At 46.6% G+C, this 27544-nt stretch overlaps 1 protein-coding gene across 8 annotated transcripts in view; it reads left to right on the top strand.

The window, feature by feature from the left end:
- Window positions 1–27544, top strand: part of LOC103123836 (ankyrin-2) — a 181276-nt gene that overhangs the window by 112089 nt on the left and 41643 nt on the right. For all 8 annotated transcript variants that reach the window (XM_060186199.1, XM_060186198.1, XM_060186197.1 and 5 more), the window contains 8 exons: window positions 960–1114; window positions 6996–7207; window positions 8300–8504; window positions 9530–9626; window positions 14962–15190; window positions 18615–18740; window positions 23438–23560; window positions 25997–26029. In XM_060186199.1, coding sequence (XP_060042182.1) covers window positions 960–1114; window positions 6996–7207; window positions 8300–8504; window positions 9530–9626; window positions 14962–15190; window positions 18615–18740; window positions 23438–23560; window positions 25997–26029 — 1180 coding nt within the window. The remainder of the gene's footprint in view (window positions 1–959; window positions 1115–6995; window positions 7208–8299; window positions 8505–9529; window positions 9627–14961; window positions 15191–18614; window positions 18741–23437; window positions 23561–25996; window positions 26030–27544) is intronic.

The raw sequence follows: 27544 nt of genomic DNA, 5'->3' as shown, positions 1-27544 counted from the left end.
GGTCTGTGGCTTTTATTTTTTCCAGTGGTGTTTGTATATCTTCCCCCCACCCCCACCCCGTACTCCCTCTTTCCAGTGCTGTGACCCTCATTTGCGGTGAAGCATGAGACCTGCCTAGTTGTACCCTGTGCTAGTGATGATGTCCGTACGAACCACACTGGGGGTCTGTGTCAAAGCAACCTGGACTCAGAAAGAAAAAGCTTCTAGAAAGTTCCAGCAGCAGCGCAGCGTGACGGGGCTGGGGGTGGGGGGCGGAGGGGGCTCCTGAGCAGAGCAGGGTGGTGCATGTTGTGGATCCTGAGCTATGATAGGCACTGCACACAGTAGGGCTGCTGGCTGAGGCTCCTGCTGCAGACCCATGCCTATCATCTCCAGTGAAGGAACCAACAGCGTCAGCCACAAGTGCATGATTCTTCCGTTTTCCCCCACTTCGTGGCAGACTGTTTTTTTTCCCCCCCGGCATCTCTGTCCTTAATGACACATCCGAATTTGCCAAGTGGGTGCCATGTTCCTTTTTTTTTTTTTTTTTGGTTTGTTTTTCTTGCACCTTGCAGAAAACGTTAGAGGGGATTGGCACACGCCCTACCTATCTGCATGGCCGTTTCTTTTGGTTCACTGTGTGGTACTGAACATGTATCAGAGGAGATGTTCCAGAATGTCACTTGCACTCACAGGAAAGTGTCACTGGGGCTCCAGGCAACAGCATGGCCCCCAGAGAGTGGTGTCCCCCCCCCACACCGCAGCCCCACCCTCAGCTGGACGGCTTCTGAGCTACAGTGGGTGGTGGTGGTGGTGGAGGGGAGGCCAGAGGCCCATCCGCCCGCCTTGTGCCCCTCCTTCCCCACTCACCCCCCAGAGAGTGAGAGAGTACTCCAGGTCACTTTGCAACAGACAGGCGAGGTGCTTGTGGCGTAGCTGTGCACGTCCCGTCCGCTGAACCCTCTGCCTTGCCATACCAGGCCCGTGATTGTGGAGATCCCGCATTTTGCCGCCCTGCGGGGGAAGGAGAGGGAGCTGGTGGTTCTGCGCAGTGAGAACGGGGACAGCTGGAAGGAGCATTTCTGTGACTACACAGAGGAGGAGCTGAACGAGATCCTGAATGGCATGGATGAAGGTACTTCCTGCCCCAGGGCACCGGGGAGGTGGGGGGATTTCTCGACCTGCCTTTCGAGGCAGGGAGGGGAGGCATGTCTTCCTGCCCATCTGGGAGAGGGGAGGGTGTGTATCCCTGTGGCCGTGTGAGTGTCTCCACAAGTGTATATGTTCTTTGCCCCATAGACCCTCCTCGGGCTCTTTTTTTTTAGCTTTTGTTTTTAAATTTATTTATTTATTCCCTTTTGTTGCCCTTATTGTTTTGTTGTTGTTGTTGGATAGGACAGAGAGAAATGGAGAGAGGAGGGGAAGAGAGAGAGGGGAAGAGAAAGACACCTGCAGACCTGCTTCACCGCCTGTGAAGGGACCCCCCTACACGTGGGGAGCTGGGGGCTTGAACCGGGATCCTCCTTACTCCGCCCTCTGGGTTCTTAACAAGCACATCCTGCTATGTTCTAGCGGTGATGAATTGCAAAATGCTGTATATTTGCCTGATTGTGTTGCATTTAGGAAGAAAAAATAATAAATTGAGAGTGGTGGTGGGTCCAGGGTCTTGCTCATTGGAAGGGGTCTTAGATGCAGTAAAGATTCCTGTCGTAACTTTTGCTGCTTTAACTTTGAGGAGGGTCCTCAGAGATGCTTGTCCTATGACCTTGCTACGGTGACCCTGAGCCCTGTGAGGGAGAGGGGTCTGTTCCTTCAGATAACCCTTTGCTCCTCTCTTGTATTGCTTGTGCTTCTTTTCCTCTGCCTTTGGGCTTATCTGTGTTCCTGGGAATTCTTTCAATAATTGTGAGTTCTTGTAGCTGCTAGTGTTGCCTCTGTTTCCCAGAGAGTTATCTGGGACCTAGTAGACGGACACCATCTTGAATCCTCTCTCCTCTGAGCTGCTTCCTCTCTCTAGTATGATCTAGAGTACTGGCATTTGGTCCTGGGGTGGGAGCCCAGACCTCCCTGCATATATAAAAAGCAGAAAGTTGGGGGTCGGGCAGTAGTGCAGCAGGTTTGGCGCATGCAGCGCAAAGTGCAAGGACCAGCCTAAGGATTCCGGTTCGAGCCCCCGGCTCCCCACCTGCAGGGGAGTCGCTTCACAGGCGGTGAAACAGGTCTGCAGGTGTCTGTCTTTCTCTCCCCCTCTCTGTCTTCCCCACCTCTCTCCATTTCTCTCTGTCCTATCCAACAATAAATGACACCAAGAACAACAGTAATAACCACAACAAGGCTACAACAAAAGGGCAACAAAAGGGGGAAAAAAAGATGGCCTCCAGGAGCAGTGGATTCATGGTGCAGGCTCTGAGCCCAGCCATAACCCTGGAGGCAAAAAAAAAAAAAAAAGCAGAAAGTCAAGTTGTATGCGTTTGTGTGTCTTCCTTTGGGAGTATCTGCTAGCATGTTGGGCTGCTTATCCATCTCTGATTGTGTGGGGGTCTGATCTCTGGATTTCTGGCTTTTGCTCTCTAGTTAATACTCATTGGCCGAGAGACAGATAAGTTGCTGGTCTCTGCCTCTATGCTGAATTGTAAATAAATTAAAAAAAAAAAAAACAACCCAGAACATCCTCTCATAACCCCTTCGAACTCATTCTACTTTTATTTATTTATTTCCATTTTATTGACGGGGGGTTTAATGGTTTACAGTGCAGTTCTTAACACCTGGGTCCAGTTCCTTACAGAAACTCTAATCTACCATTTAGGTCCTTAAAATTTTTTTTTTTTTAATTTTTAAAAAATTTTTGTAAAAATTTTTTAATTATCTTTTTTTTTTTGCCTCCAGGGTTATTATTGGGGCTCGGTGCCTGCAGTATGAATCCACTGCTCCTGGAGGCCATTTTGTTCCCTTTTTGTTGCCCTTGTTGTTTATCTTTGTTGTTATTATTATTGTTATTGGTCTTGTTGGATAGGACAGAGAGAAAGTGAGAGAGGAGGGGAAAACAGAACAGGGGAGAGAAAGATAGACACCTGCAGACCTGCTTTAACACCTGTGAAGAGACCCCCCCTGCAGGTGGGGAGCTGGGGGCTCCAACCGGGATCCTTACACAGGTCCTTGCGCTTTGTGCCAGGTGCACGTAACCCACTGCACTACCGCCCGACTCCCTAATTTTTTCTAAATTATCTTTATTTATTAGATAGAGACAGCCAGAAATTGAAAAGGAAGGGGGAGCTAGAGAGGGTGAGACAAGAGAGACACCTGCAGCACTGCTTCACCACTTGCAAAGCTTTCTCTCTGCAGGTGGTAAATGGGAACTGGAACCTGGGTCTTTGAGCATTGTGACATATGCGTTCAAGCAAGTGTGCCACCACCTGCCCCCCCCCCATTTAGGTACTTTTCCATCATGCACCAGGCCCCCCAAGGCTGTCTCCGCCTCTTTCCCTCCCCCTCCTTCCCTCAAATCCGTTGCTTTGGTTCAATACAGCATACCCAGTCCGAGTTTCACTTTATGTCTTCTCTGTCCTTATGTCTTGGTTTCCACCTTTAAGCTAGGTCATTGCTACTTAGCTTTCTCTCTTTCTTGGCTGATATTACTTGGACCCAGCAATTTCTCTCCTGGGGATTGGACACACCCCCCCAAGTTCTTTTTCACCTTTTTCAGCCAGTGTGATGGCTGGCACTGCCTGTAACAGCCACACCAGTCCAGTTTACGAAGAGCCAGTTACTCCGCTCATTGTTGGTCGATAAGTCTCATAAATTGATGGTTTAAGGGACTGTTGGCGCCCCAGTCCAAATCTCTTTGCTGCACAATCCGAGAGACCTGAAAATGACCCTTTCTTCTTTTTCATTTAGTGATTTAATACTGATTTGCTAAATTATAAGATAATGGGAGTATGATTCTGTCGGGCTGTGTCGTGGGGGAGAGAGAAGGGACCGAAGCGGAGAGGAAACACAAATCTTTATTCACGCGGGCACCTCAGAGTTGGGAGATAGCACAGCGGTTTGGGCCTCGTGGAGCTGGTAAAATGGCCGCCTCCCGCTATGCGCAGCAGCCCTTCTCTGCGTCAGGTCGCCGAGGTGAAGAAGGGGTCAGAGAGGGAGGGGACGCAAGTAGAAGGGCTTTTATGGGAGAAATTCCAGAAGTGGCAGTTCCGGACGGGATTGGCTAGGAAACAAGGCACTCCAGGAATAGAGTTTCAACTCTAGCGGGAATTGACAATACCCTGAGGGGACAACATGGTGGATGTGACCGCATCTGCACAATTTCCCAACAGATTCCACACCATTCCTACCATCCGAGTTCTGTGTTCTCATCCCCTCCATTGGAAACTGCAGTATTTCTCCCAAGGTCCCAGATATGGGTTGGTTCTATATAAGTATCTATCTATCTATCTACGTCTATATAATTTTTGTCTGTTTTTTTCTACGGTCCTGTCTTCACTTCCTTTCTGAGTCACACCTATACTTGTTACTACTTATGAATGTCCTTCCTTTTCCCCTCTCCCCTTTCAGATAAGTGAAATCATGCCTGGCTTCCTCTGGTGTTTTCCAGATTTACTTCCCTTTCAGTGAAGGTATAAAAACAGGATTCTAGGTGACAAATGTTCCAGGTTCTGGTGGAATGGGGGTACAGACCCCTCTGGTTTACTTCCCCTACCATCTACCCCCCTGGGAGTATGGACCAAAATTCCTTATGGGGGGTGCAGAAGGTAGGAGTTTTGGCTTCTGTAATTGCTACTCTGCTGGACATGGACATTGCCAGGTCGATCCATACCCCCAGTCTGTGTCTACTGAAAGTGTCACATCTTAAAACGAGAGTAACAAAGCTGTTGAACAGCTGTTGAGGTTTGCCAAGATTGATGCCTGAATGAACCATCTCCCTAGCCCTGTGGGCATGAGTACAGCAAGTTCCTCTTCATCCCAGCTTCTTGCGGCCCCCCCCCATCCCCTACCAGTCTCTCTCACTGACAGATGCAGACTTGAAACAACACTTCTGGAACTAGAGGCTTCCCCCTCTCTCTTCCAGTACTCTGGGAAGACTGGGCCTCCACAGAGAAAAGACAGGTCACTAACCAAATGTGCACAGGTCCCAAAAGATAAGATGACTTTTTTCATGTGCATATATCTATATCTATCTACACACACACACACACACACACACACACATTTATATATATATATATATATTAAATAAGGAATCATATGGAAATGTGTAAGTACTTCTTTTTTTTTCCCTCCAGGGTTATTGCTGGGTGCCTGCACCACGAACCCACTGCTCCTGGAGACCATTTTTTCCCTTTTGTTGCCCTTTTTTTTTTTTTTTCTTTTATCATTGTGGTTATTATTATTGTTGTTGTTGTTGCTGTTGTTGGATAGGACAGAGAGAAATGGAGAGAGGAGGGGAAGACAGAGAGGGGGAGAGAAAGACAGACACCTGTAGACCTGCGTCACCACCTGTGAAGCGACTCCCCTGCAGGTGGGGTCCGGGGACTCGAACCGGGATCCTTACGCAGGTCCTTGCGCTTTGTGCTATGTGCGCTTAACCCACTGCGCTACCGCCCGACTCCCACAAGTACTTCTATTACTGGAGAACCCCTCCAGATCAGAGTGGGATCCACACGGGAGCCATCTTAGTAAGTGTTATGGAGACAAGACATCTCGGTACTGCTCATTTGGTGATACTGTGAATACAACCTCTAGGATGGAAAGTCAAGGTCTCCCAGCTAAGTGCACCTTAGCTCCACAGCCTCCAGAGTCCTGGGCAATCAAGGGTTTGAAATCTTTGAGAGGAGTGAGATCCAAGTCAAAGGCAAAGGGAAAAATGGACACATCCTTTCTGGTCCAGTACTTGAGTGCCTCAGAAGATGAGATCATGGTCTGACCTCTGACTCTGCTTCATCACTGGGAAGCAAGTGTCAGGGAAGTGGCACAGAAGTCTTGCCATCTGGTGTTAAATCAGAAAAATGGAGGGGGGGGGTGCTGTAGCACAGCGGGTTAAGTGCACATGGTGCTGAGCTCAAGGACCAGTTTAAGGATCCTGGTTCGAGTCCTTGGCTCCCCACCTGTGTGCGTGGGGGGGAGGTTGGTCGCTTCACAAGCAGTGAAGCAGGTCTGCAGGTGTCTGTCTCCCTCTATCTTCCCCATCTCTCTCAATTTCTCTCTGTTCTATCCAACAATAACAACAATAATAACGACAAGGGCAACAAAAATGGGAAAAAATGGCCTCCAGGAGCAGTGGATTCGTAGTGGAGGCACTGAGCCCCAGCGATCACCCTGGAGGCAAGGAAAGAAAGGAAGAAAGAAAAAAAGAAAAAGGAAGGAAGGAAGATGGATATGAAAATAAATTGCTGAAAAGATGAAGGTGTTTGGTGGGTGGTGGCTCACACATTACCATGTACAAGGACCTGAGGTCAAGCCCCAGGCCCCCACCTGTAGGCAGGGTGAAATTCATAAGGGGTGGAGTCCTATTGCAGGTATCTCTCCTTCTGTCTGTCTCTCTATTCACCCCCCCTCCCCTCTCTCCATCTGCCTCTCTCTATAAAATATGGTCATGAGGCCAAGTGTTGGCGCACCTGGTTGAGCGCACATGTTGCAGTGCGCAAGGACCTGGGTTCGAGCCCCTGGTCCCCACCTGCAGGGGGAAAACTTTGCAAGTGGTGAAGCAGAGTTGCAGACGTCTCTCTGTCTCTCTCTCTCTATCCCCCCTCCCCTCTTGGTTTCTGGCTCTCTCTATCCAATAAATAAATAAAGAGAATCATAATCATAAAAAATGGCCACCCAGGAATGATGGAGCTGTGCAGTCACCAAACCCCCAGCCTAACTGTGGCAGCACTAAATATATCATAATAACCGCGATTCTAATAGCAGTGATCATAAACCTGAAAGGCAAGGCTTGTCTGCCGGGCTCCCTGTGCCGGTGGGTGTGCTAGCCACCCAGGCTCTGTGAAGACGTCCGGTTCATCTCCCCCTCTCAGTCTTGGACAGCCCGGAAGACCTGGAGAAGAAGCGCATCTGCCGCATCATCACCCGAGACTTCCCGCAGTACTTCGCCGTGGTGTCGCGGGTCAAGCAGGACAGCAACCTCATCGGGCCCGAGGGAGGCGTGCTGAGCAGCACGGTGGTGCCGCAGGTGCAGGCCGTCTTCCCGGAGGGCGCTCTGACCAAGCGGATCCGCGTAGGCCTGCAGGTACTCCCGCTCCTTGGCGGGGTGGGGACGGGGGACGGGGGCGGGGCGCACACCTTACCGTGCGTGAGACCTTGGGTTTCCTCCCCAGCACCAAGGGGGCTCCGTGGGGAGGTGGAGCTCACCGGTTCCTTGGTTCCTCAGTGTCTCTCCCTCTCTACTTTGCATACTTGAGATTTAAAAAGCAGCAACAGGAGGGCTGGGCGGTAGCTCAGCGGGTTAAGCGCACACGGCGTGAAGCACCACGACCAGCTCAAGGATCTTGGTTCAAGCCCCGGGCTCCCCACATGCAGGGAGGTCGCTTCACAGGCGGTGAAGCAGGTCTGCAGGTGTCTGTCTCTCCTCCTCTCTGTCTTCCCCTCTTCTCTCCATTTCTCTCTGTCCTATCCAACAATGACGACATCAATAACAGTAATAACTACAACAATAAAAAACAAGGGCAACAAAAGGGAATAAATAAATAAATATTTTTAAAAAACTTAAAAAAAAAGAAATGTACCCTCAGGACAACAGTCTTGTACCTGAACATTACCTCCACGAAGTAATATTGAAGTTGGGACCAGTCAATTTTTCAAATGGGAAGTAAATGTGTAAGAAGATCAGATTATTCTCGGATGAGCCGGAGCTGACACCAGTGGCCATCAGCCTCATACACATATATTTGGACTCTTAGTGAGAATAGGTTTCAGGGGCCGGTTGGTGGCGCACCTGGTTAAGTGCACATAGTACTAACAGCAAGGATCCGGGTTCAAGCCCCCAGCTGTCCTCCTGCAGGAGGGACGCTTCACAAGCGGTGAAGCAGAGCTGCTGGTTTCTGTCTTTTTCTCTCCCTCTCTATCGCCCCTCCCCTCTCTATTTTTCTCTGTCTTATCTAATAAAATGGAAAAAGATGGCCACCAGGAACAGTGAATTCATAGTGTTGGCACTGAGCCCCAGCAATAACTCTGGAGGTAAAGAGAAAGAGAGAGAAGGTTTGCAACCACAGAGCTGATCTATGAGGTCAACAGCAATGTGTTTAGTAAACATTAGGGCATGAAGTATAATGCTTTGTTGTTGGTTTCAGGATCATTGAAACTATTATTTTTCTTTGCTAAGGCCCAACCAATGCACAGTGAGCTGGTTAAGAAGATTCTAGGCAACAAAGCTACCTTCAGCCCCATCGTCACTTTGGAACCTCGGAGAAGAAAATTCCACAAGCCAATTACCATGACCATCCCCATTCCCAAAGCTTCAAGTGATGTCATGTTGAATGGATTCGGGGGAGACGCACCTACCTTAAGATTACTGTGCAGCATAACAGGTGATAAAAAGTAGAAAGTTCTGAAAGAAATCACTTAGATCCTTGGAAACACCCAGGGGCCTTTGCCTTAAGGTGGCTACAGGGTCGAACACGTTAATTAAAAAAAAAGCGGCTGATTAAATAGGGAAGGGAGAGGTGAAAGGAACTCGTGTTTATGCGATAGACCCTAAGGAGTCCACACTTTGTGTGCTGTGACATTTGAACCTCATTTGCTAAGCTTCCCCCCTACAGGTGGGGACCCTGGAGCTTGAACTCAGGACCTTGCATGCTGTAATGTGTGCACAGTATCGGCCTTTATTTTGTTCTTAATAATTCCCAAGCATTTCTCCCACCCCCCTTCAGTGTTCACTTGTAAGTTGGGAGAAATTTTCTTTTCTTGAAAACAGTTACATAAAACGTGAAGCTGAGGTCCAAAGGGAGTGAGAGTCTTTCATTATTTTATATTAACTTTTGCACTCCTTTTGTGGTCAAAGAAACTTCTGTCTGCAGCTCACCCTTTCAGAGTGAGTTTCTTTCTTTCTTTTTTTTTTTTTTGCGACACTTTCTTTTTTTTGTTGTTGTTGTTGTTACTGTTGTTGTTGGATAGGGCAGAGAGAAATCAAGAAACGAGGGGAAGACCTGCTTAACCGCTTGTGAAGCGACTCCCCTGCAGGTGGGGAGCTGGGTGCTCGAACTGGGATCCTTACGCCGGTCCTTGAGCTTCGCGCCACGTGCGCTTAACCTGCTGCCCCTCAGGGTGAGTTTCTCCATTGCCATGGCAGCTTCTGGTTATCAGGCAGAGAATAGAACATCTGGTCATATAAAGCATTTATCCAGAGATCCTCCCTCTGAGAGGTAATGGCTCTTTGTCTCCAATGTGTCTTTTTTTTTTTTTTTTTAAAGGAGGAATTTCTACTCACTGTGTTTGCAGTGCCTTTTTTGGGAAAGTGGGTGGGATGGCAGTTAGAATCACAAAGACTTTATTTGATAATCCAGAGTCTGCAGTTTTGCCTAATTATTCTCCCCCAACAATCTTATTATTTCAGGTGGAACCACCCCAGCTCAGTGGGAAGATATTACAGGAACTACGCCATTAACGTTTGTCAATGAGTGTGTTTCCTTCACAACCAATGTGTCTGCCAGGTATGCCTTTCCAGAGCAGAACAGCCCTCTGTGACACTGTTGCACCGCCTCCCCCTCCCCCCCCCCGCCACCTGAGAAGCATCTTCTGTTGGGTTTCTTGCATTCTTGTGAATTTTTTGGGGGGAAGGGGGGATCTGCCCCACCAGCAAACAAAACATAGAATAGTCAGACCCACCAGCAAACAAAACATAGAATAGCCATTTGGATGAACATCAAAGGAAAGTCAGTGGAGGATTCAGCTGTAGGAGTTGTCTGCTGCTGTAGCAGTCAACACTAAAGTTTTCAGTCCCAAAGTTCTTTGAATTATCAGTTTCCCAGGCTGGGGGTATAGATCGACCTGCCAACGCCCATGTCCAGTGGAGAAGCACTTACAGAAGCAGAACTCCGACCTGCGGCCCATAGAGATCTTTGGTTCAGATGCCCAGAGGGATAAAGAACAGGGAAGCTTCCAGTGGAGTGGATGGGATATGGTGCTCTGGTGGTGGGAATCCTGTGGAATTGTAACCCCTTTTATCCTACGGTCTTGCCAATCATTATTAAATCACTAAAAAAAGAATTGTCAGTTTCCCCGTTGTTGATGCTGCTTGAACAGCCTTCGCTATTTATTTACTTATTTTATTAGTGATTTAATATTGATTTATAAAATTACATGTCAACAGAGATATAATTCCAAACCATTCCCACTGCTAGAGTTCTGAATCCTCAATCCCTCTATTGTAAGCTACAGCATTTCTCCTGAGTCATAGGTACAGGTTAAATACTATTTCTACAACTATGTCTATATTTGTATATAGTTGCTTATTATTATCATCATTATTATCATCCCATCTTCTCTTTCTTTCCAAGCTACACATAATCCTATTACTACAGCCAAATGTCCATCCTTTTTTCTTCCTCTCTATGCGGTTGCTGATGGAGCTGGAGTTCAGAACCCTCTTCCCCTCTTGCTCCTCTCATTTCTCCCACTCTGGGAGTACGGATCAAAATTCTTTTTTGGGTTGCAGAAGGTAAGAGGTCTGGCTTCTGTAATTGCTTCTCCACTGGACATGGGTGTTGGCAGGTGGATCCATACCCCCAGCCTGTTTCTATCTTTCCCTAGTGGGGCAGGGCTCTGGGGAGGTGGGGTTCCAGGACACATGGGTGAGGTCCTCTGCCCAGGGAAGCCTGAACAGCCTTCTCCATCAGCATGATAATGACCACAGACAGCCCACTGGGTTCTCTCTAATGCCTCTGAGATGGTTACAGACGACACCTCTAAGTATCTCCCGTCTCTGAAAAGCTGAAGCTACGTTTTTTTTTTTTTTTCACCAGAGCACTGCTCAACTCTGATATATGGTGGTGCAGGGGACTGAACCTGGGACTTTGGAGCCTCTGGCTGGAGTCTCTTGGCGTAACCATTATGCTATCTACCCCTGTCCGAAGCTACGGTTTTGTTTGCTGTGTCTGCACGAAACTACTCAGTCCACATACTCTTCGTCCGTCTCCCAGTTGCGTTACCCATCCCGAACTGCTAAACATTTGCCCACTTACTGCCTGTGTGATGACTAGGCCAGCTCTGGTGACCTAAGTGACTGCAGAGGCAGGTGTCTGTTGCACGGATGAACCAACTGCAATTGGAAGTGGCTCTTTTTTTAAGTCAGAGGAGAAGGGGCAAGCAGACTTGGGTGAAGACCCTTACCCCTTACACAGCTCCACCACGTGGCTCTCCACCCCCCTCCCTTGAGTCTCTGCTTGTGTGTGTGTGTGTGTGTGTGTGTGTGTGTGTATAAGTGAGTCACCTGGATCTTGCCCCTTGGGCCTCATCGCGTGATGCCAGAAAATGATACGCTCAGAATGCATCCCCTCTGAAGCACTAAGGCTGTTAGAGGAAGCTGTCACATCAGGGCGGTCAGAGAGCATGTCTGAGAAGTGACTCAGAAGGCCTAAAGGAAACTAATCAGTGAAAGAGAGGGTCGTGGTCAAAGGTAGGATGCAGGAGGCCCTCGGTAATGGCAGCAGTGATCTTTATGGCCTCTCTCATTTGTGTAGAATCCTAGAAGCATCAGAAGCTAGCTCACCAGGTAGGGAGCCTGCATTGCCAAGCACCCCATGGTAGTACCATAGCACTGAGGGAAGCTCAGGTGCTGTTGTGTCCCCCCATCTCTCTCTCTCTCTCTCTCTCTCTTTCTCTCAGACATACACACACACACACACACACACCATCTAAAATAAAAGTGGAGAGGAAGTCAGCTCTGCAGTGGTGAGATCATGCCCGGATGAGTGCCTGGCAAAGCAAAAAGCAGAAGGAAGAGAGAATCTTGGAATGTTGATTATCAACCCTGTTCATAGAAGACCTTGAGGATAGGGCAGGGAGTCAGGCATGATTGTTGAGGGACTGCTGTTAGCTCTAATTATTCTGGAGTTTTGTTTTTAATACACTTAGCCATAACTAAATCCCAGACAATTGAAGACATTGGGAAAAGAGTCTAGTTGACTTGGCAGGAGGAGGAAGGTTAATGTTGCGTGCCTGTTAATAGCCAGGAACTATACTTTGAAAACATCCTAATTGAAATAAGTCAGAGACAGTCTCTCCCTCCCCCCCTCCCTTTCTCCCCACCTCCTTCACTACAGTACTGCACTACTTAAACTGTGTGCCCCAAATAGCTACTAAAAGGAAATGAGAGGTTATCCGGAGCTGGGTTGGAGACAACAATTAGGAGTTACTGTTTAACTGTCATCTTTCTCTTTGGAATGACGGAATGTTGTAGACATCGATAGTGCTGGACTGTTGTACAACATTGTGAATTTACTTAACACCACTAACTTGTAAGCTTGAAATGGTTGAAAGTGTCCATGTGTGAAGTGAAGGCAGGTGAGAAACTTGAAGAGGCTGAGAGGCTGAGGAAAGCCAAGGAATGTTTCTAAATTAGGGAGAATGAGTCAGAGTAAAGAGGGTGATCAGCAGTGAGGAAAAGTCTTGGGGCCAGGCGGTGGTGCACCTGGTTAAGCGCACACCCTGCAGTGCACAAGGACTCTGGTTCAGGCCCCCGGTTACCACCTGCAGGGGAAAAGCTTCATGAGTGGTGAAGCAGGTCTGCAGGTGTCTCTTTGTCTCTCTCCCTATCTCCCACTCTCAATTTCTCTCTGTCTCTATCCAATAATAAATAATTTTTTAAAAAAAGTCTTAGGGGTCAGGCAGTAGCGCAGTGGGTTAAGCGCATATAGCGCAAAGCGCAAGGACTAGTGTAAGGATCCCGGTTCGAGCCCCCGGCTTCCCACCTGCAGGGGAGTCGCTTCCCAGGCGGTGAAGCAGGTCTGCAGGTGTCTGTCTTTCTCTCCCCCTCTCTGTCTTCCCCTTCTCTCTCCATTTCTCTCTGTCCTATCCAATGACAGCAACAACAACAATAATAATAACCACAACAATGATAAAAGAAAAAAAAACAAGGCCAACAAAAGGGGAAAAAACGGTCTCCAGGAGCAATGGGTTCCTGGTGCAGGCACCAAGCCCCGGCAATAACCTGGAGGCAAAAAAAAAAAAAAGTCTCAAAGCGAGAGGATGTAGAATGGATGTTTGGAAGTGTATAAAGAGAAAGTTGGAAAAAGAAACAAAGAGTCTGTCTTCTGGCCCTTTGCCTTTACAGAGAAGTTGTCTTTTTGTTTGTTTTTTATTATCTTTATTTATTTTTTGGATAGAGACAGTCAGAAATTGAGAGGGAAGGGAGGGAAAGAGAGGGTGAGGGACAGAGAGACACTTGCAGACCTGCTTCACCACTTGTGAAGCTTTTCCCCTGCAGGTGGAGACCAGGGGCTCGAACCCACATCCTTACGCATTGTAACATGTGTACTCACCAGGTGCGCCACCTGGCCCCCAGAAGTCGTCTTTCTTACGACTTCTGGGGGCAGAGCTCAAGGACCGTCAGGAAGCTGTAACAATATAGTAAAAGATGGAAAATGAATCAGTGGAGAAATGGAGAAATAATATCTGGGTACAATTTTCCAGGCACTATCACCTTCTATCTAGAGGAAAAGAAAGAAGTGACCCCTGGGAGCAGTGGCGTCATGTGGGCACCAAACCCCAACAATAGTCCTTATTGGAAAAAAGAAAGGAAGGGAGGAAGGGAGGAAGGGAGGGAGGAAGGAAAAGTGAGGGAGAGGGAGAGTGAGGTGGGGGGAGGAGACCACAAATTAGTCAGAAAGTCATTATTGTATTTCTTCTCTTGTACTTGGCAGTGCTTAGGAGTCTCAGAGCATAAGCAACGGTCTTTAAATGCTTGGACTGGGTGGGAGAGAGCATAATGGCTTTGCCAAGGAACTCTTGCTTAAGGCTCTCAATTCCCAGGTTCAGTCTCCTGCACCACCATAAGCCACAGCTGAGTAGTGTTCTGAAAAGGGGGGGGGGGGGGAAGGGAGAGAAAATAAGCAAGGAAGCAAGGACTGAAGGGAAAGAAAGAAAAGGCAGGAAAGAAGAAGAAAAGGAAAGGAAAGTTAAGTTTCAGTAAAGCTCAGCCACGAAAAGTAAAAACAAACAAACAAACAAAAACCCTACTCATTGCCTCGTTTGTGATTGCTCCCTCTAGTACTTCTTTTTTTGTTCTCCTCTCTTTGATGGCAAAATGACCTTACAGCCACTTAGAGACATGGTAAGCACTGCTTGTAGGAAACCGTGACTTCACCTGTCTACGCAAGGCAGTCTTGGAAAAAGAACGATGGGGTGCCGAGACTTTCAGGAAATGGCATGGGGACGAGGGAGAGGCATGGAGGAAAGCAAACTTGCACAGAGAAATACTTTTTCATAGCATTTCCTTTTTCACAGCTGTTGGGATTGAGCCACTAAAGGATTCTCAAACACCAAGGTGCAGTTCTGAAGATGTGACACTGCAAGCGTCTCCAGGGAAAAATTCATGCCTGTGCAGTAGCTGATCTTAGAACGCATGCTCTTAACTTTTTCTCTTTCTCTCACTTCTTTTTTTCTCCCATCTTCCTTTTTTGAAAATTAATTAATTCATCTATGTATTTGTTTTGTACAGAGACAGGGAGAAATCGAAAGGGAAGGGTGGGCATGGCGAGAGGTGGGGGGCGGGGATGGTCTGCATCACTGATTCACCCACTTTAGAAGCACTGGGACTAAGGGCTTGAACCCGGGTCCTTGTGCACAGGGATAGATAAACATTTTACCAGGTGCAGCACTACCCAGTCCCCTTCCCAGTTTTCTTCCCTTCTACTTTGACTTTTTCCTTCTCTCACTTCCTTTTTCATCATTGAATTACGACCTCAGTCCTGTTGGAAGACCTGATTTTGTCCTTTTCCAGCCGGGCCACTTGAAGATCCAGCCAACTATCTTTATTTCCTTTCCCAGGTTCTGGCTGGTGGACTGTCGGCAAATCCAGGAATCTGTCCCCTTTGCTTCGCAAGTGTATAGAGAGATCATCTGTGTCCCGTACATGGCCAAATTCGTGGTGTTTGCCAAATCCCACGACCCCATTGAAGCCAGGCTGAGATGCTTCTGCATGACGGATGACAAAGTGGACAAGACCCTTGAGCAACAGGAAAACTTCGCTGAAGTGGCCAGAAGCAGGGATGTGGAGGTACTTCTTGCAAAGAAAACATGGACTGTGTGTGTGTGTGTCTGTGTGTGTGTCTGTGTGTGTGTCTGTGTAGACTATGTGGGGGCTTTCTGGGTGCTGGGAAGCAGAGTTTGGCTTGCATCTCAAGGGTGAGAAATAAACTTCATGCTACCGTCAGTAGTGAGAGGAAAGGGGGTGTGGAATGGCAGACACAAGGTGTAACGTCTCATGATGGGCTTCTGCTGAGCCTCTCACAGTCTTGCATGGGCCTATCTGTTCCTAATTATTGGGTATGTGAGCATCCAGCTAAATCAAGCTTAAACATCTTGTACAGAAACACAAACACGTTAAGGGTACGCATAAAATACCTTTTATTTACGGGAGTTGGGCAGTAGTGCAGTGGGATAAGTGCATGTGGCGCTAAGTGTAAGGACCAGAATAAGGATCCCGGTTCGAGCCCCCGGCTCCCCACCTGCAAGGGAATCGCTTCACAGGCAGTGAAGCAGGTCTGCAGGTGTCTTTCGCGCCCCCCTCTCTGTCTTCCCCTCCTCTCTCCATTTCTCTCTGTCCTATCCAACAACAACAACAATAAAAATAACAAGGGCAACAAAAGGGAAAATAAATAAATAGTAAAAAAAAACAAACATTTATTTATTTTTTTATTCCCTTTTGTTGCCCTTGTTGTTTTATTGTTGTAGTTATTATTGTTGTTGGATGGGACAAAGAGAAATGGAGAGAGGAGGGGAAGACAGAGACGGGGAGAGAATGCTAGACATCTGCAGACCTGCTTCACCACTTGTGGAGCGACTTCCCTGCAGGTGGGGAACCGGGATCCTTACTCTGGTCCTTCTGCTTAGCGCCACGTGCGCTTAACCCTCCGTGTTACTGCCCAGCCTCCGTAAATAAAGATATTTTATGCGTACCCTTAAGGTGTTTGTGTTTCTGTACAAGATGTTTAAGCTTGATTTAGCTGGATGCTCACATACCCAATAAACAGGAACAGATAGGCCCATGCGAGACTGTGAGAGGCTCAGCAGAAGCCCGAGGGCTCGAACCGGGATCCTTATGCCGGTCCTTGCGCTTTGTGCCACCTGTGCTACTGCCCGACTCCCCCAAAGACCCTTATAAAAATTGCTTTGAGGGGCCAGGAGGTGCTTCATTCGGTGGAGTGTGAGCACCCACGTTAAAGACCCCACCTGCAGTGGGGAAGCTTTACACATGGTAGAGCAGTGCTGTCCTGCCCACGTGTCTTCTCCTCTCTGCATTTTCTCTTCCTTTCCCTGGCTCTCTCTTTCTCTTCCTTTCTGTCAGAAAGAAAGACAAAGCGTGAGGCCACCTGCACTAGTGGCCTAATTCACCAGGTATTGGGTATAACAATAACCTTGATGACAAAAATAAAAGAACTACTGCTTTGGGAAAATTGTTATTTATCGCAAAATTCAAAGTATAAGATAAAGGGAGATAATTCACCCTAGAGAACCCAGTCTGCCATGTGTGGGTTCCTGGGTTTGAGCCCCCAGCACCAAGCAAAGAGGGAGCCTCATAGGTTCAAGTCCACCACCCCACCCACCCACCCACTGCCCTTAGGGGAGGCTTCTGTGGTGTCTTCCTCTGTCTCTTTCTATCTGAAAAATCTCAGCCTGGCCTAGTGAACAACAAACATCCACCAAGAGCAGAGAATTATACTGGCACAAAGCCCCAGCAGCAAAAATAAATAAACAAGGGGTCCAGGCGGTAGTGCAGTGGGGTAAGTGCACGTGGTGCGAAGCACAAGGGTCCCAACCTGTGTGGGGGAGAGGGGGGCCGCTTCACATGTGGTGAAGCAGATCTGCAGGTGTCTGTCTTTCTCTTCCCCTCTGTCTTCCTGTCTTCCCCTCCTCTCTCCATTTCTCTCTCTCCTATCCAACAACAACAATAGCAATAACTACAATAACAACAGCAATGGCAACAAAAATGGTGAAAATGGCCGCCAGGAGCAGTGGATTCGTAGTGCAGGCACCGAATCCCAATAATAACCCTGGTGGCAAAAATAAAAATCAATCAATCAAACAAAAAATAAATAAATAAATTCAAAGTGTAACTATAGGAGTTCACCCCTGGTTCCCCACCTGCAGGGGAGTCACTTCACAAGTCTTTCTCTCCCCTTCATCCCCTCCTCTCTCCATTTCTCTCTGTCCTATCTAACAACGACAATAATAACTATAACAATAAAAACAACAAGGGCAACAAAAAGGGAATAAATAAATATTTTTTAAAAAATTTAGAAGTTCAGTTTTTTGTTTTTTTTTTTTTTTTTTTTACCAGAGCACTGCTTAGCTCTGGCTTATGGTGGTACGGGAGATTCAACCTGGGTCTTCAGAGCCGCAGGCACAAGAGTCTTTGTATAACCATTATGCTATCTACCTCTACCCCAATTTTTTTATTTATTCCCTTTTGTTGCCCTTGTTTTATTGTTGTAGTTATTATTTATGTCATTGTTGTTGGATAGGACAGAGAGAAATGGAGAGAGGAGGGGAAGACAGAGGGGGAGAGAAAGATAGATACCTACAGACCTGCTTCACCGCCTGTGAAGCGACTCCCCTGCAGGTGGGGAGCCGGGGGCTTGAACCGGGATCCTTATGCCGGTCCTTGCGCTCCCTCAGTCATGTTTATTAATGCTGTCTGTGTACTTCCTCACATTTTATTACTGGCATTGTTGGCAGGTGGGGAGCAAGGGGCTCAAAGCGGGATCCTTGTGAGGGTCCTTGCACTTTGCACCGAGTGCACTTAACCCGCTGTGCTACTGCCCAACTCCCCCCCATTTTTTTTTGTAAACTTTCCTTGATGTTCCTTTTTTTTCTTTTAACTAGTTTGGGATAAATGTTCTATGTGTAAATGGCGGAGACTGGACTGCATGACTTGGAGCACTCGGCTACATGACCTCATTTCAGAATCTGCTGTAACAGTAAGCCTTTGAGTATGGAGCCCAAGTGCCGCAGCTCACTGTGATGTTGAGAGCTACGCAGCCAGAGAATTAAGAGTTAATTATGAAACATGTATTGTTGGCCAGGATAAGATGCCCAATTTAATTGTCCTCTATTCTAAGATTCCCATCGTGGACCAGAAAAGAGGCTGCCAGTCATGCTTTGCCAGTGTTTGCCAGCAATTTAAAGATGGCTGTCTGCCTTTTCATATAAGGACTGCTCCAAGCCAAACCAGCATATCTTCATGTAAAGGACTACTGTCTTTTTTATTTTTCTTTTTTCTTTTTCTTTTTTTTTTTTTTTTTTACCAGAGTACTTCTCAGCTCTGGCTTACAGTGGTGCAGGGGATTGAACATGGGACTTTGGAGGCTCAGGCAGGAGAGTCTGTTTGCATAACCATTATGCTATCTCCCCAGTCCTATGTAAAGTACTAGAAGTAACAGCAGCTGTCATAGCCTGTGTGATTTCTCTGTTTCTTTCAGGTCCTAGAAGGAAAGCCCATCTACGTTGACTGTTTCGGCAACCTCGTGCCATTAACCAAGAGTGGCCAACACCATATTTTCAGCTTTTTTGCCTTCAAGGAAAATAGACTTCCGCTCTTTGTCAAGGTAATGCACGGGGGGGGGGGGGGGGGGGGTTGTCATGCACCTTACTGAGGGTCAAATAAGAACATGACCTCCTCAGAGTCAGTGTTATTTTGCTTATGTAGATTTATTTAGCTTTTCAGTGATTTCCGGTAGTTTTGTTTAGCTTTGTTTTTTATAAACCATATTTGTAGAAAGGCCTGGAAAGCAAACTGTTTTTTTGTTTGTTTGTTTGTTAGGTTGGTTGGTTTTGGTTTGGGAGAGGTAGGCCATGGCCTTGTGCATGTGAAGTATACACACTTTATCTATATGTCATTCCTGCCCTGCTCACACATTTGTTTTTTGTTCTGAAGTTAAAATAACCTTAGTAGGTGCAGTGGCACACCTGGTTGAGCGCACACGTTACCGTGCACAAGGACATAGGTTCGAGCCCTGGCTTCCCACCTGCAAGGGGAAAGCTTCACCAAGCAGTGAAGCAGATCTGCAGGTGTCTGTCAGAAGTTCTCCTTCTCTATCTCAGCTTCTCCTCTCAGTTCGTCCTGAAACAAAGCCAGGGGAAATTGGCTGCCATTCTTCCTGTGGTGGTTTTTTTAGTGCTGTCACTGAGTCCCAGTGATAACCCTGGTGGCAATAAAAAAAAGATACAACACACACACATACCCTCAGTTTGTCAATACAGTGAATGTTTAAGGCTATGAATGAAGACAGATAGTCAATTGGTGAATGAGAAGCACTGGTCATGCTTTCCAAAGAAAGTTTTCTTTTCTTTTATTTTATTAGTGTTATTATTATTATTTTTTTTGCCATCAGGGTATATCGCTGGGGCTCGATGCCTGCACTATCAATCCAACTGTTCCTGGTGGCCATTTTTTCCCCATTTTATTGGATAGGACAAAGAGACATTGAGAGAGGAGTGAAAGGTAGAGAGGGGGAGAGAGAGAGAGAGACACCTGCAGACCCATTTCACCATGTATGAAGCATCCCTCCTGCAGGCGGGGAGTTAGAGCCAGAACCCGGATCCTTGCTTGGCTCCTAGTACTGCGTGCTACAGTACGTGTCCTTAACTGGGTATGCCACTACCCAGCTCCCTCCCCCTTTTTTCAACCATTGTTTCCTCCATATATTTATGGGAAGTGTGTGTTTTATAAATGTGGAAGCCAAAAGCATTTCTAAATGACATTTAAAAAAACTTTTTAAAATTATCTTTATTTATTTATTGAATAGAGACAGCCGGAAATTGAGAGGAAGGGGGAGATAGAGAGGAAGAGGTAAAGAGACACCTGCAGCACTGCCTCACTACCACTCACAAAACTTGCCCCTTGCAGTTGGGGACCGATGACTTGAACCTGGGTCCTTGCATGTTTTAAAGTGTGCACTCAACCAGGTGTGCCATCCCCTGGCCCCCTAAGTGACTTTTTTTTTTTTAATATTTATTTAATTTATTTATTCCCTTTTGTTGCCCTTGTTGTTTTATTGTTGTAGTTATTATTGTTGTTGTCGTTGTTGGATAGGAAAGAGAGAAATGGAGAGAGGAGGGGAAGACAGAGAGGAAGAGAGAAAGATAGACACCTGCAGACCTGCTTCACCGCCTATGAAGTGACTCCCCTACAGGTGGGGACCCGGGGTTCGAACCGGGACCCTTATGCCGGTCCTTGTGCTTTGCGCCACCTGCGCTTAACCCACTGCGCTACAGCCCGACTCCCAGTGACTTTTTTTTTAAGCTGCAAGCTGTCAAAGGGTAGAGTGTGAACGCAGATACTTTATTTTTTTAAATTTATTTTCCCTTTTGTTGCCATTGTTGTTTTTCATTGTTGTTGTAGTTATTGTTGTTGTTGTTATTGATGTTGTCGTTGTTAGATAGGACAGAGAGAAATGGAGAGAGGAGGGGAAGACGGAAGACACCTGCAGCCTTTCTTCACCTCTGCAAAGCTTTCCCCCTGCAGGTGGGGACCAGGGGCTCGAACCTGGGTCCTTGAACATTGCAACATGTGCGCTCAACCAGGTGTGCCACTACCTGGCCCCCCCAAAAATTTTTTTAAGAGCAAGTATGAAATGCTCTCTCCTTGTACTTTTTTTTTTTCCTCCGGGGTTATAGGTGGAGCTTGGTGCCTGCACCACGAGTACACTGCTCCTGGAATCCATTTTTTTCCCCTTTTGTTGCCCTTGTTGTTTCATTGTTGTTGTGGTTATTATTGTTGTTGTTGTTGATGTGATTGTTGTTGGATAGGACAGAGAGAAATGGAGAGAGGAGGGAAAGACAGAAGGGGGGAAAGAAAGACAGACACCCGCAGACCTGTTTCACCACCGCCTGTGAAGCGACTCCCCTGCAGGTGGGGAGCTGGGGGCTCGAACCAGGATCCTTTTGTTGGTCCTTGTGCTTCACACCACATGCCCTTAACCTGCTGCACTACTGCCCAACTCCCCTGCTTTATCTTATTTTGGCTCTTGTGAGTAATGCTTTCGTAAACATTGGCGAGTAAGCCTCTGAATTCCTCCTTTAAGTTCTCCTGAGTGTACACATGGGAGCATGGTTGCTGTCTCCTATATGTCCACTCCAAGCTACATTTTGAGTTATCACTGGTAGCACCACCTGGCATACCCATCAGGACAGCCTCAGAATTCCAATTTCTCTGGGGGTGGGGGAGTACAGGCCCAAAAAAGATGATGGAGGATCTAGTGGGGGTTGTATCGTTATGTGGAAATCTGAGAAATATTATGCATGTACAAACTATTGTATTTACTGTTGAATGTAAAACATTAATCCCCCAATAAATAAAAAAAAAATTCCAGTTTCTCCACGCCCTGCCAACAGGTGTTATTCTTGGGTTTGTTTTGATAAGAGTCATCCTGGGGGCCAGGCAGTGGCATATTTGGTTGAGTATACACCTTATCACGCACAAGGACCCAGGTTCAAGCCCCTGTTCTCCACCTATGGGGGGGGGAGCTTCATGAGTGGTAAAGTAGGACTGCAGGTGTCTCTCTGTCTCTTTCTCTATCTTCCTCTTCCCTCTCAATTTCTCTGCCTCTTATCAAATAAATTTTTAAAAAATTAATTTTTTTATTATCTTTATTTATTGGATAGAGACAGTCAAAAATCGAGAGGAAGGGGGAGACAGAGAGGGAAAGAGACAACCCAAAAGGCCAAAAACAATTTGTGGCCGGGCAGCGGCACATACGGTTAAATCACAGATAATTACTATGTGCAAAGACCCAGGTTCGAGCCCCTGGTCTCCACCTGCAGGGGGAAGCTTCACAAAGTGGTGAGGCAGGGCTGCAGGGGTCTCTCTGTCTCCCTTCTTCTCTATTTCTCTCCGTCTCTAGCTGTAGGGGAAAAAGGGGGGGAAGGGGGAAAATAGCAACTGGGACCAGTAGATTCAGCATGCAGGCACCAAGCCCCAGTGAAACCCTAGTGGCAATAAATAAATAAACAGGGGCCAGGCGGTGGCGCACCTGGTTGAGTGCACATTGCTACAATGCACAAGGACCCAAGTTCAAGCACCTGGTTCCCACCTGCAGGGGGAAAGCTTCACGAGTGGTGAAGTCGATCTGCAGGTGTCTCTCTGTGTCTCTCTCCTGCCCTGTCTATCCCTCCCCTCTCAATCTCTGTCTCTATCCAATAATAAATAAATAAATAAAAATAAATAAATAAGTAAATAGAAATAGTTGAAATAGGACTGGGTAGTTGTAAGGCCTTGGATTTGATCCCTAGAATGATGGGAAGAATTAAAATGATCAAAATGTTGAAATATATATATATCCACAAATCTAAAAAAGAATGAAAATTGGATACCTGTTACAATATAAGTGAAACTTCAATACAGCACAGTCAGTTATGTCAAACACAAAGAAACGAATTTTCTAAAACTGCACTTCTGTGAGGTTCCTAGAATGGACCAATTTATGGAGACAGAAAGTGAAGTAGAGGCTGGGGAGGAGTTTACTGTCTAATGGGAGGTTTTCCTTGGGGAGGGCGGGAAGCTAAGGACCATATTGATGAGAGCACAGCGTTGTGCATGTGCTGAACAGCACTGATTGAACCTGTAGATATTAAATGCATATTTGAAGGGGGCCAGGCGGTGGCGCCCCAGTACAATATGCAAGGACCCGGGTTCAAGCCCCAGATCGCCACTTGCAGGGGGAAAGCTTCACAAGTGGTGAAGCAGGGCTGCAGATGTTTCTCTGTCTCTCTCCCTCTCCCTCTCTATCCCCCCCCTCAATTTTTCTCTGCCTCTACCCAATAATAAATAAATAAATTGGTTAATTAATTAAATACCTATTTAAACCCAATTTTTAACAGCTGAATAACTTTTCAAGTCTGCATAGAACAAGCAGAAGGAAAAGAGAAACACCTAAACCCACCCTTAGCATTCACAGATGAAGTTCCCCTTTGCCGTTCTTCCTCTATCGTGGCATCTGATTGAAGTCACCAGTAGTCGGGGCCGGGTGGTGGTGCATCTGGTTACATGTATAGATTACAGCAGGCAAGGACCTGAGTTCAAACCCCCAGTCCCCACTTGCAGTAGGATGGGGTAGGGGTCGGGGAGGTTCCTGAGTGACGTCGTAGGACTCCAAGGCTCTTGTCTTTCTTGTTTCTCTTCCTCTTCCTTCTCAATTGTCTTTATCCAAAAAAAGGAAAGTAGAGAAAGGGAAAAAAAAATATATATATATGCATTAAAGTCAGCTATTGGATATGCTAACTCACTCCTGTCTCTCTGGTCAAGGTACGTGATACGACCCAGGAACCTTGTGGAAGACTGTCATTCATGAAGGAGCCCAAGTCTACAAGAGGCCTGGTGCACCAAGCCATCTGCAACTTGAACATCACCCTGCCGATTTACACAAAGGTATGGCAACATCTGCTGACCCTCAAGCCTTCTGCACTTACTAAGACCAGAGGCTGAAGGCAGTCAGTCAGGTTCCAGTCAGCTGTGAGTCCCCATCACATTGAGTGCTTGCCTCCCAGTGAAGTATAGGGCCGGAAACACGGCTTTGCTTTGTATTTGGGGTTCCATCCGCTTAGATGGGGCGAATTTCTGTAAATGTTGATTGGATAAGGAGAGGGAAGAAGTTTGGATGTGAGAGTTGACTTATTGGACAGATATTAAAACTAGACTACCTGTTTGTGTGTGTGTGTGTGTTCAGTTTTAGTTGTTCTTGTTCTTGTCTGGGACCATACGAGTGCATTTGACTCTCCCAAAAGATTCGGAGCCCATGAGCCTCTGTTTATTTAGTCAAATAATTCATAGGTGGATAAATACTATTCAGTACAAAACCACCCTCATGATATTTTATCTTACTGCTCAGTGAAGTGCTTATAACCCCCAGTATTTTAGGGGTGTAAATTTTTTCCAACGATTTTTAACATCATCTGTTTACAAAAGACATGAAATAAACTTGAAACACTGTGGGAAAGGAAAAGTTGATTTCTGATCCTAAGTCTGCCTATTCTGGGTATTACGATCTCTTCAAGCCTCCTCCCGTATCAGATTCGTTAATTATACTGTTCAAATCAGAGGAGACAACTGAATAAGTTAATATGGAGATAACTGTTCTTTTATCTCATAAAAACTTCTTTTTATATAACTGCTATCCACTATTTTTTAAAGAAGAGAGAACAAACTCATTCTATCATTAATACAGTGAACATTTATTTTATGTTTTATTTTTATTTATTGAATAGAGACAGCCAGAAATCAAGAGGATGGGGAGGAAAGAGGAGGAGAGAGACAGAAAGACAGCTGCAACCCTGTTTCACCATTCATGAAGCTTTCCCTCCTGCAGGTGGAGACTGAGGGCTCAAACCCCAGTCCTTGTGCATTGTAATATGTGTGCTCAACCAGGGGCGCCACCACTCGGCCCCCTGGCATCCCCTTTTAATGGAAAGCTTCCACGTAGCAACCTGTAGGAGGTTGTTACAAGTTTCTACTCAGGAAGTAGAAATTGTTGTAAAATCCTGTATCCTGGTTGCCCTAGGCAAAGTATCTTCTCTACCTTTTTCTTTTTCCCCCCTCAACAATGATCTGTTTCTCTTAATTGTCCTTGGAAAATAAAGATCAAGGGCATAGAGCACAGCTGATGGCATCACAACATTGTAAATAATTATTAAATGATAAAAATGAAATTAATTGATTCTTTTCAATTTTATTCTTATTTATTATTTTATTGCCTCCAGAGCTCTCACTGGGGCTTGGTGCCAACACTAGACATCTGCTGCTCCTGGTGGCCATTTTTTTCTTTTTCTCCCCCCTACTATTGTTATTGGACAGGACTGAGAGAAATTGAGAGGGCAGGGGGAGATGGAGAGAGAGAGAGACAGAGAGAGAGAAATAGACACCTGCAGCCCTGCTTCACTACACCTGAAGCTCTACCCCTTTGCAGGTGGGGACTGGGAACTCAAACCCGGCTCCCTGCACTTGGCATTGTGTGCACCCAGACCTCATGAAGTGTTGTCTGCATAAGCATATTGACGTGTTAGACCAAGAATGTGGCAGTAGCTGTGCTGACCCAAACTGGTGTAGACAGATCTCTTCAGGTGCGCAGAAATACTTCGGGGTTGGTAGTGTGGATGACTTGCCAGTTGCCCAGTAAGAACCACAGAGACATAGGCAGCCCACCAGAGGAAAATCTGAGATGAAGCCAGGTCTGTCAGTGACACCCCCCACCCCCGAGTTTCTTCAGTGTTACATGCTGTTCCAAAGTCAAGTTCCTCCAGCTGCTGTCACTAATGCCCTGTGGTCCCGGGTGACTTTCCACCTTCTAATTCAAAGCACAAAGAAAAAGGAAGAAAAAGAAAATTTAAAAAAAGATGATTATTTCTAATTTCTGTAGGCTTAAGCATTTGAGGGGTCTGTTATTATAGCAGAGCTCTGAAAGATAACCCCGTGGCATGAAAATGTTCTTACACATTTTGAGCCCCTCTCTGTGAGGACTATTGTCATCATCTCTGCAGACCCAAAGCATCTGGTCTACCCAGTGCTGCAGTGGCAGGATGGGAGTGGCCTGACATTTCAGTTACCCTAGTTATTATCACTCCATGCCTCTGTCTGAGAAACTAGTACGATGATCATTTTGATGCTTCTATGTCTTAATTCTCCAGCCTTTTGCACTGAAATAGGTCCTCTGTGATTTCTGTCAAGTGTTAGGAATAAATTAAGGGCTGGAGGACTTGTCTGCTTGCTGTTGGGATTCGCTGCAGAGTGTTTAACTTCTTCTCCTAAATGCTCTCTTCTCCTCCCCTGCTCTCTTTCTCCCCGTCTTGCATGACATCTTGGGGCGGCCAGGAATCAGAGTCAGACCAGGAGCAGGAGGAAGAGGTAATTTCATGACTTGTGGGTGGCTTGTCGCTTGTGGGTGGGTGGCTGTGTTGTTGCTGTTACCATCATCACAGGCCCACTAGCCGGGAGCCTGTGTTCCCAGAATTGTTTTGCAATTGTCCTTAGTGATGAGTCACAGTGTCACTGAGCTTCCCTGAGCCTCCGTTGTCTCCTCTTGTGGGCTGACTTGAGACAGTAGTGAAGTTTCCCTGGAAACGGTGACTGAAATGAACTCTGTGCAACAATAGAATTATTTCTTTAGCACACAGGGAAGAGCAAGACATTATTTCAGTTGTTTTTCAAGAGCTGATCTGGAGATGCCTGGAGGTCAAATGTTTTTTGTACTGTGTTCCGAGGGGGATCAACCCAGGTCCTCATGCAAATGTGGACTGCTGAGTCACTTCCCAGGGAGTGACGGCAGAGAGGGAGACACACCAAGGCACCACTGCACCTCACGTTATCATTCTGTGCGGTGTCCTCATGTGGTACCAGGGATCAAACATAGGGCCTTAGGGTCAGTAAGCTCTTCTTCCCCAAATTGTTTGCATTAATGTAGCCCTGGAGCATTTCCCCATGAACAGTACCACCACTCCCAGGACAATTCTTTTTAAAATTTTTTTTATTTATTTAAAAAAGGAGACATTAACAAAACCATAGGATAAGAGGGGTATAACTCCACACAATTCCCACCACCAGCTCTCCATATCCCATCCCCTCCCCTGATAGCTTTCCTATTCTTTATCCCTCTGGGAGTATGGACCCAAGGTCATTGTGGGATGCAGAAGGTGGAAGGTCTGGCTTCTGTAATTGCTTCCCCGCTGAACGTGGTCGATCCATACTCCCAGCCTGCCTCTCTCTTTCCCTAGTGGGGCAGGGATCTGGGGAAGCGGAACTCCAGGACACATTAGTGGGGTTGTCTGCCCAGGGAAGTCTGGTTGGCATCCTGCTGGCATCTGGAACCTGGTGGCTGAAAAGAGAGTTAACATACAAAGCCAAACAAATTGTTGAACAATCATGGACCTGAAGGCTGGAATAGTGCAGATGAAGTGTGTGTGTGGGGGGGTTCCTCCATTTTGCAGACCTTTCCTTTCATAGGATTCTCTAATTCCATTCCAGGCGGTTCACTTCCTAACAAAGTCCCAAAACCTAGATATAGACCAGATCCTGTGAGATAGTGCATATGTTCACACGTATCCATAAACTAGGGCAAAATATATACCTGAAAGCAAAAGTACACAATAGTCTGCAGTGAGTCAGTATCAAGTTCCTAATGAAATAGTGTCTACTTAGACTTAGATACCCTCCTCGCCTACTTCCTGTTACAGTTCTCTCACTCACTCCAAAGCTAACCTTAACAAATAAGGACTTCAAAAGCTGAATAAGGGCAAGAGACTGGCAGACTTTAATGATGACTCTTTAGTCACTATCAGGCCAGGACAGTTCTTTTCCTTCTTTCATAAGATAGAGAGTGGAAAGCTCAGAGAGAAGAGACACACCACAAAGCCTCTTCACCAT

The sequence above is a fragment of the Erinaceus europaeus genome, chromosome 2 (genome assembly GCF_950295315.1).
Source record: "Erinaceus europaeus chromosome 2, mEriEur2.1, whole genome shotgun sequence".
In the NCBI taxonomy this organism is placed as follows: Eukaryota; Metazoa; Chordata; class Mammalia; order Eulipotyphla; family Erinaceidae; genus Erinaceus; species Erinaceus europaeus.
This window is presented reverse-complemented; position numbering and strand designations above follow the sequence as displayed.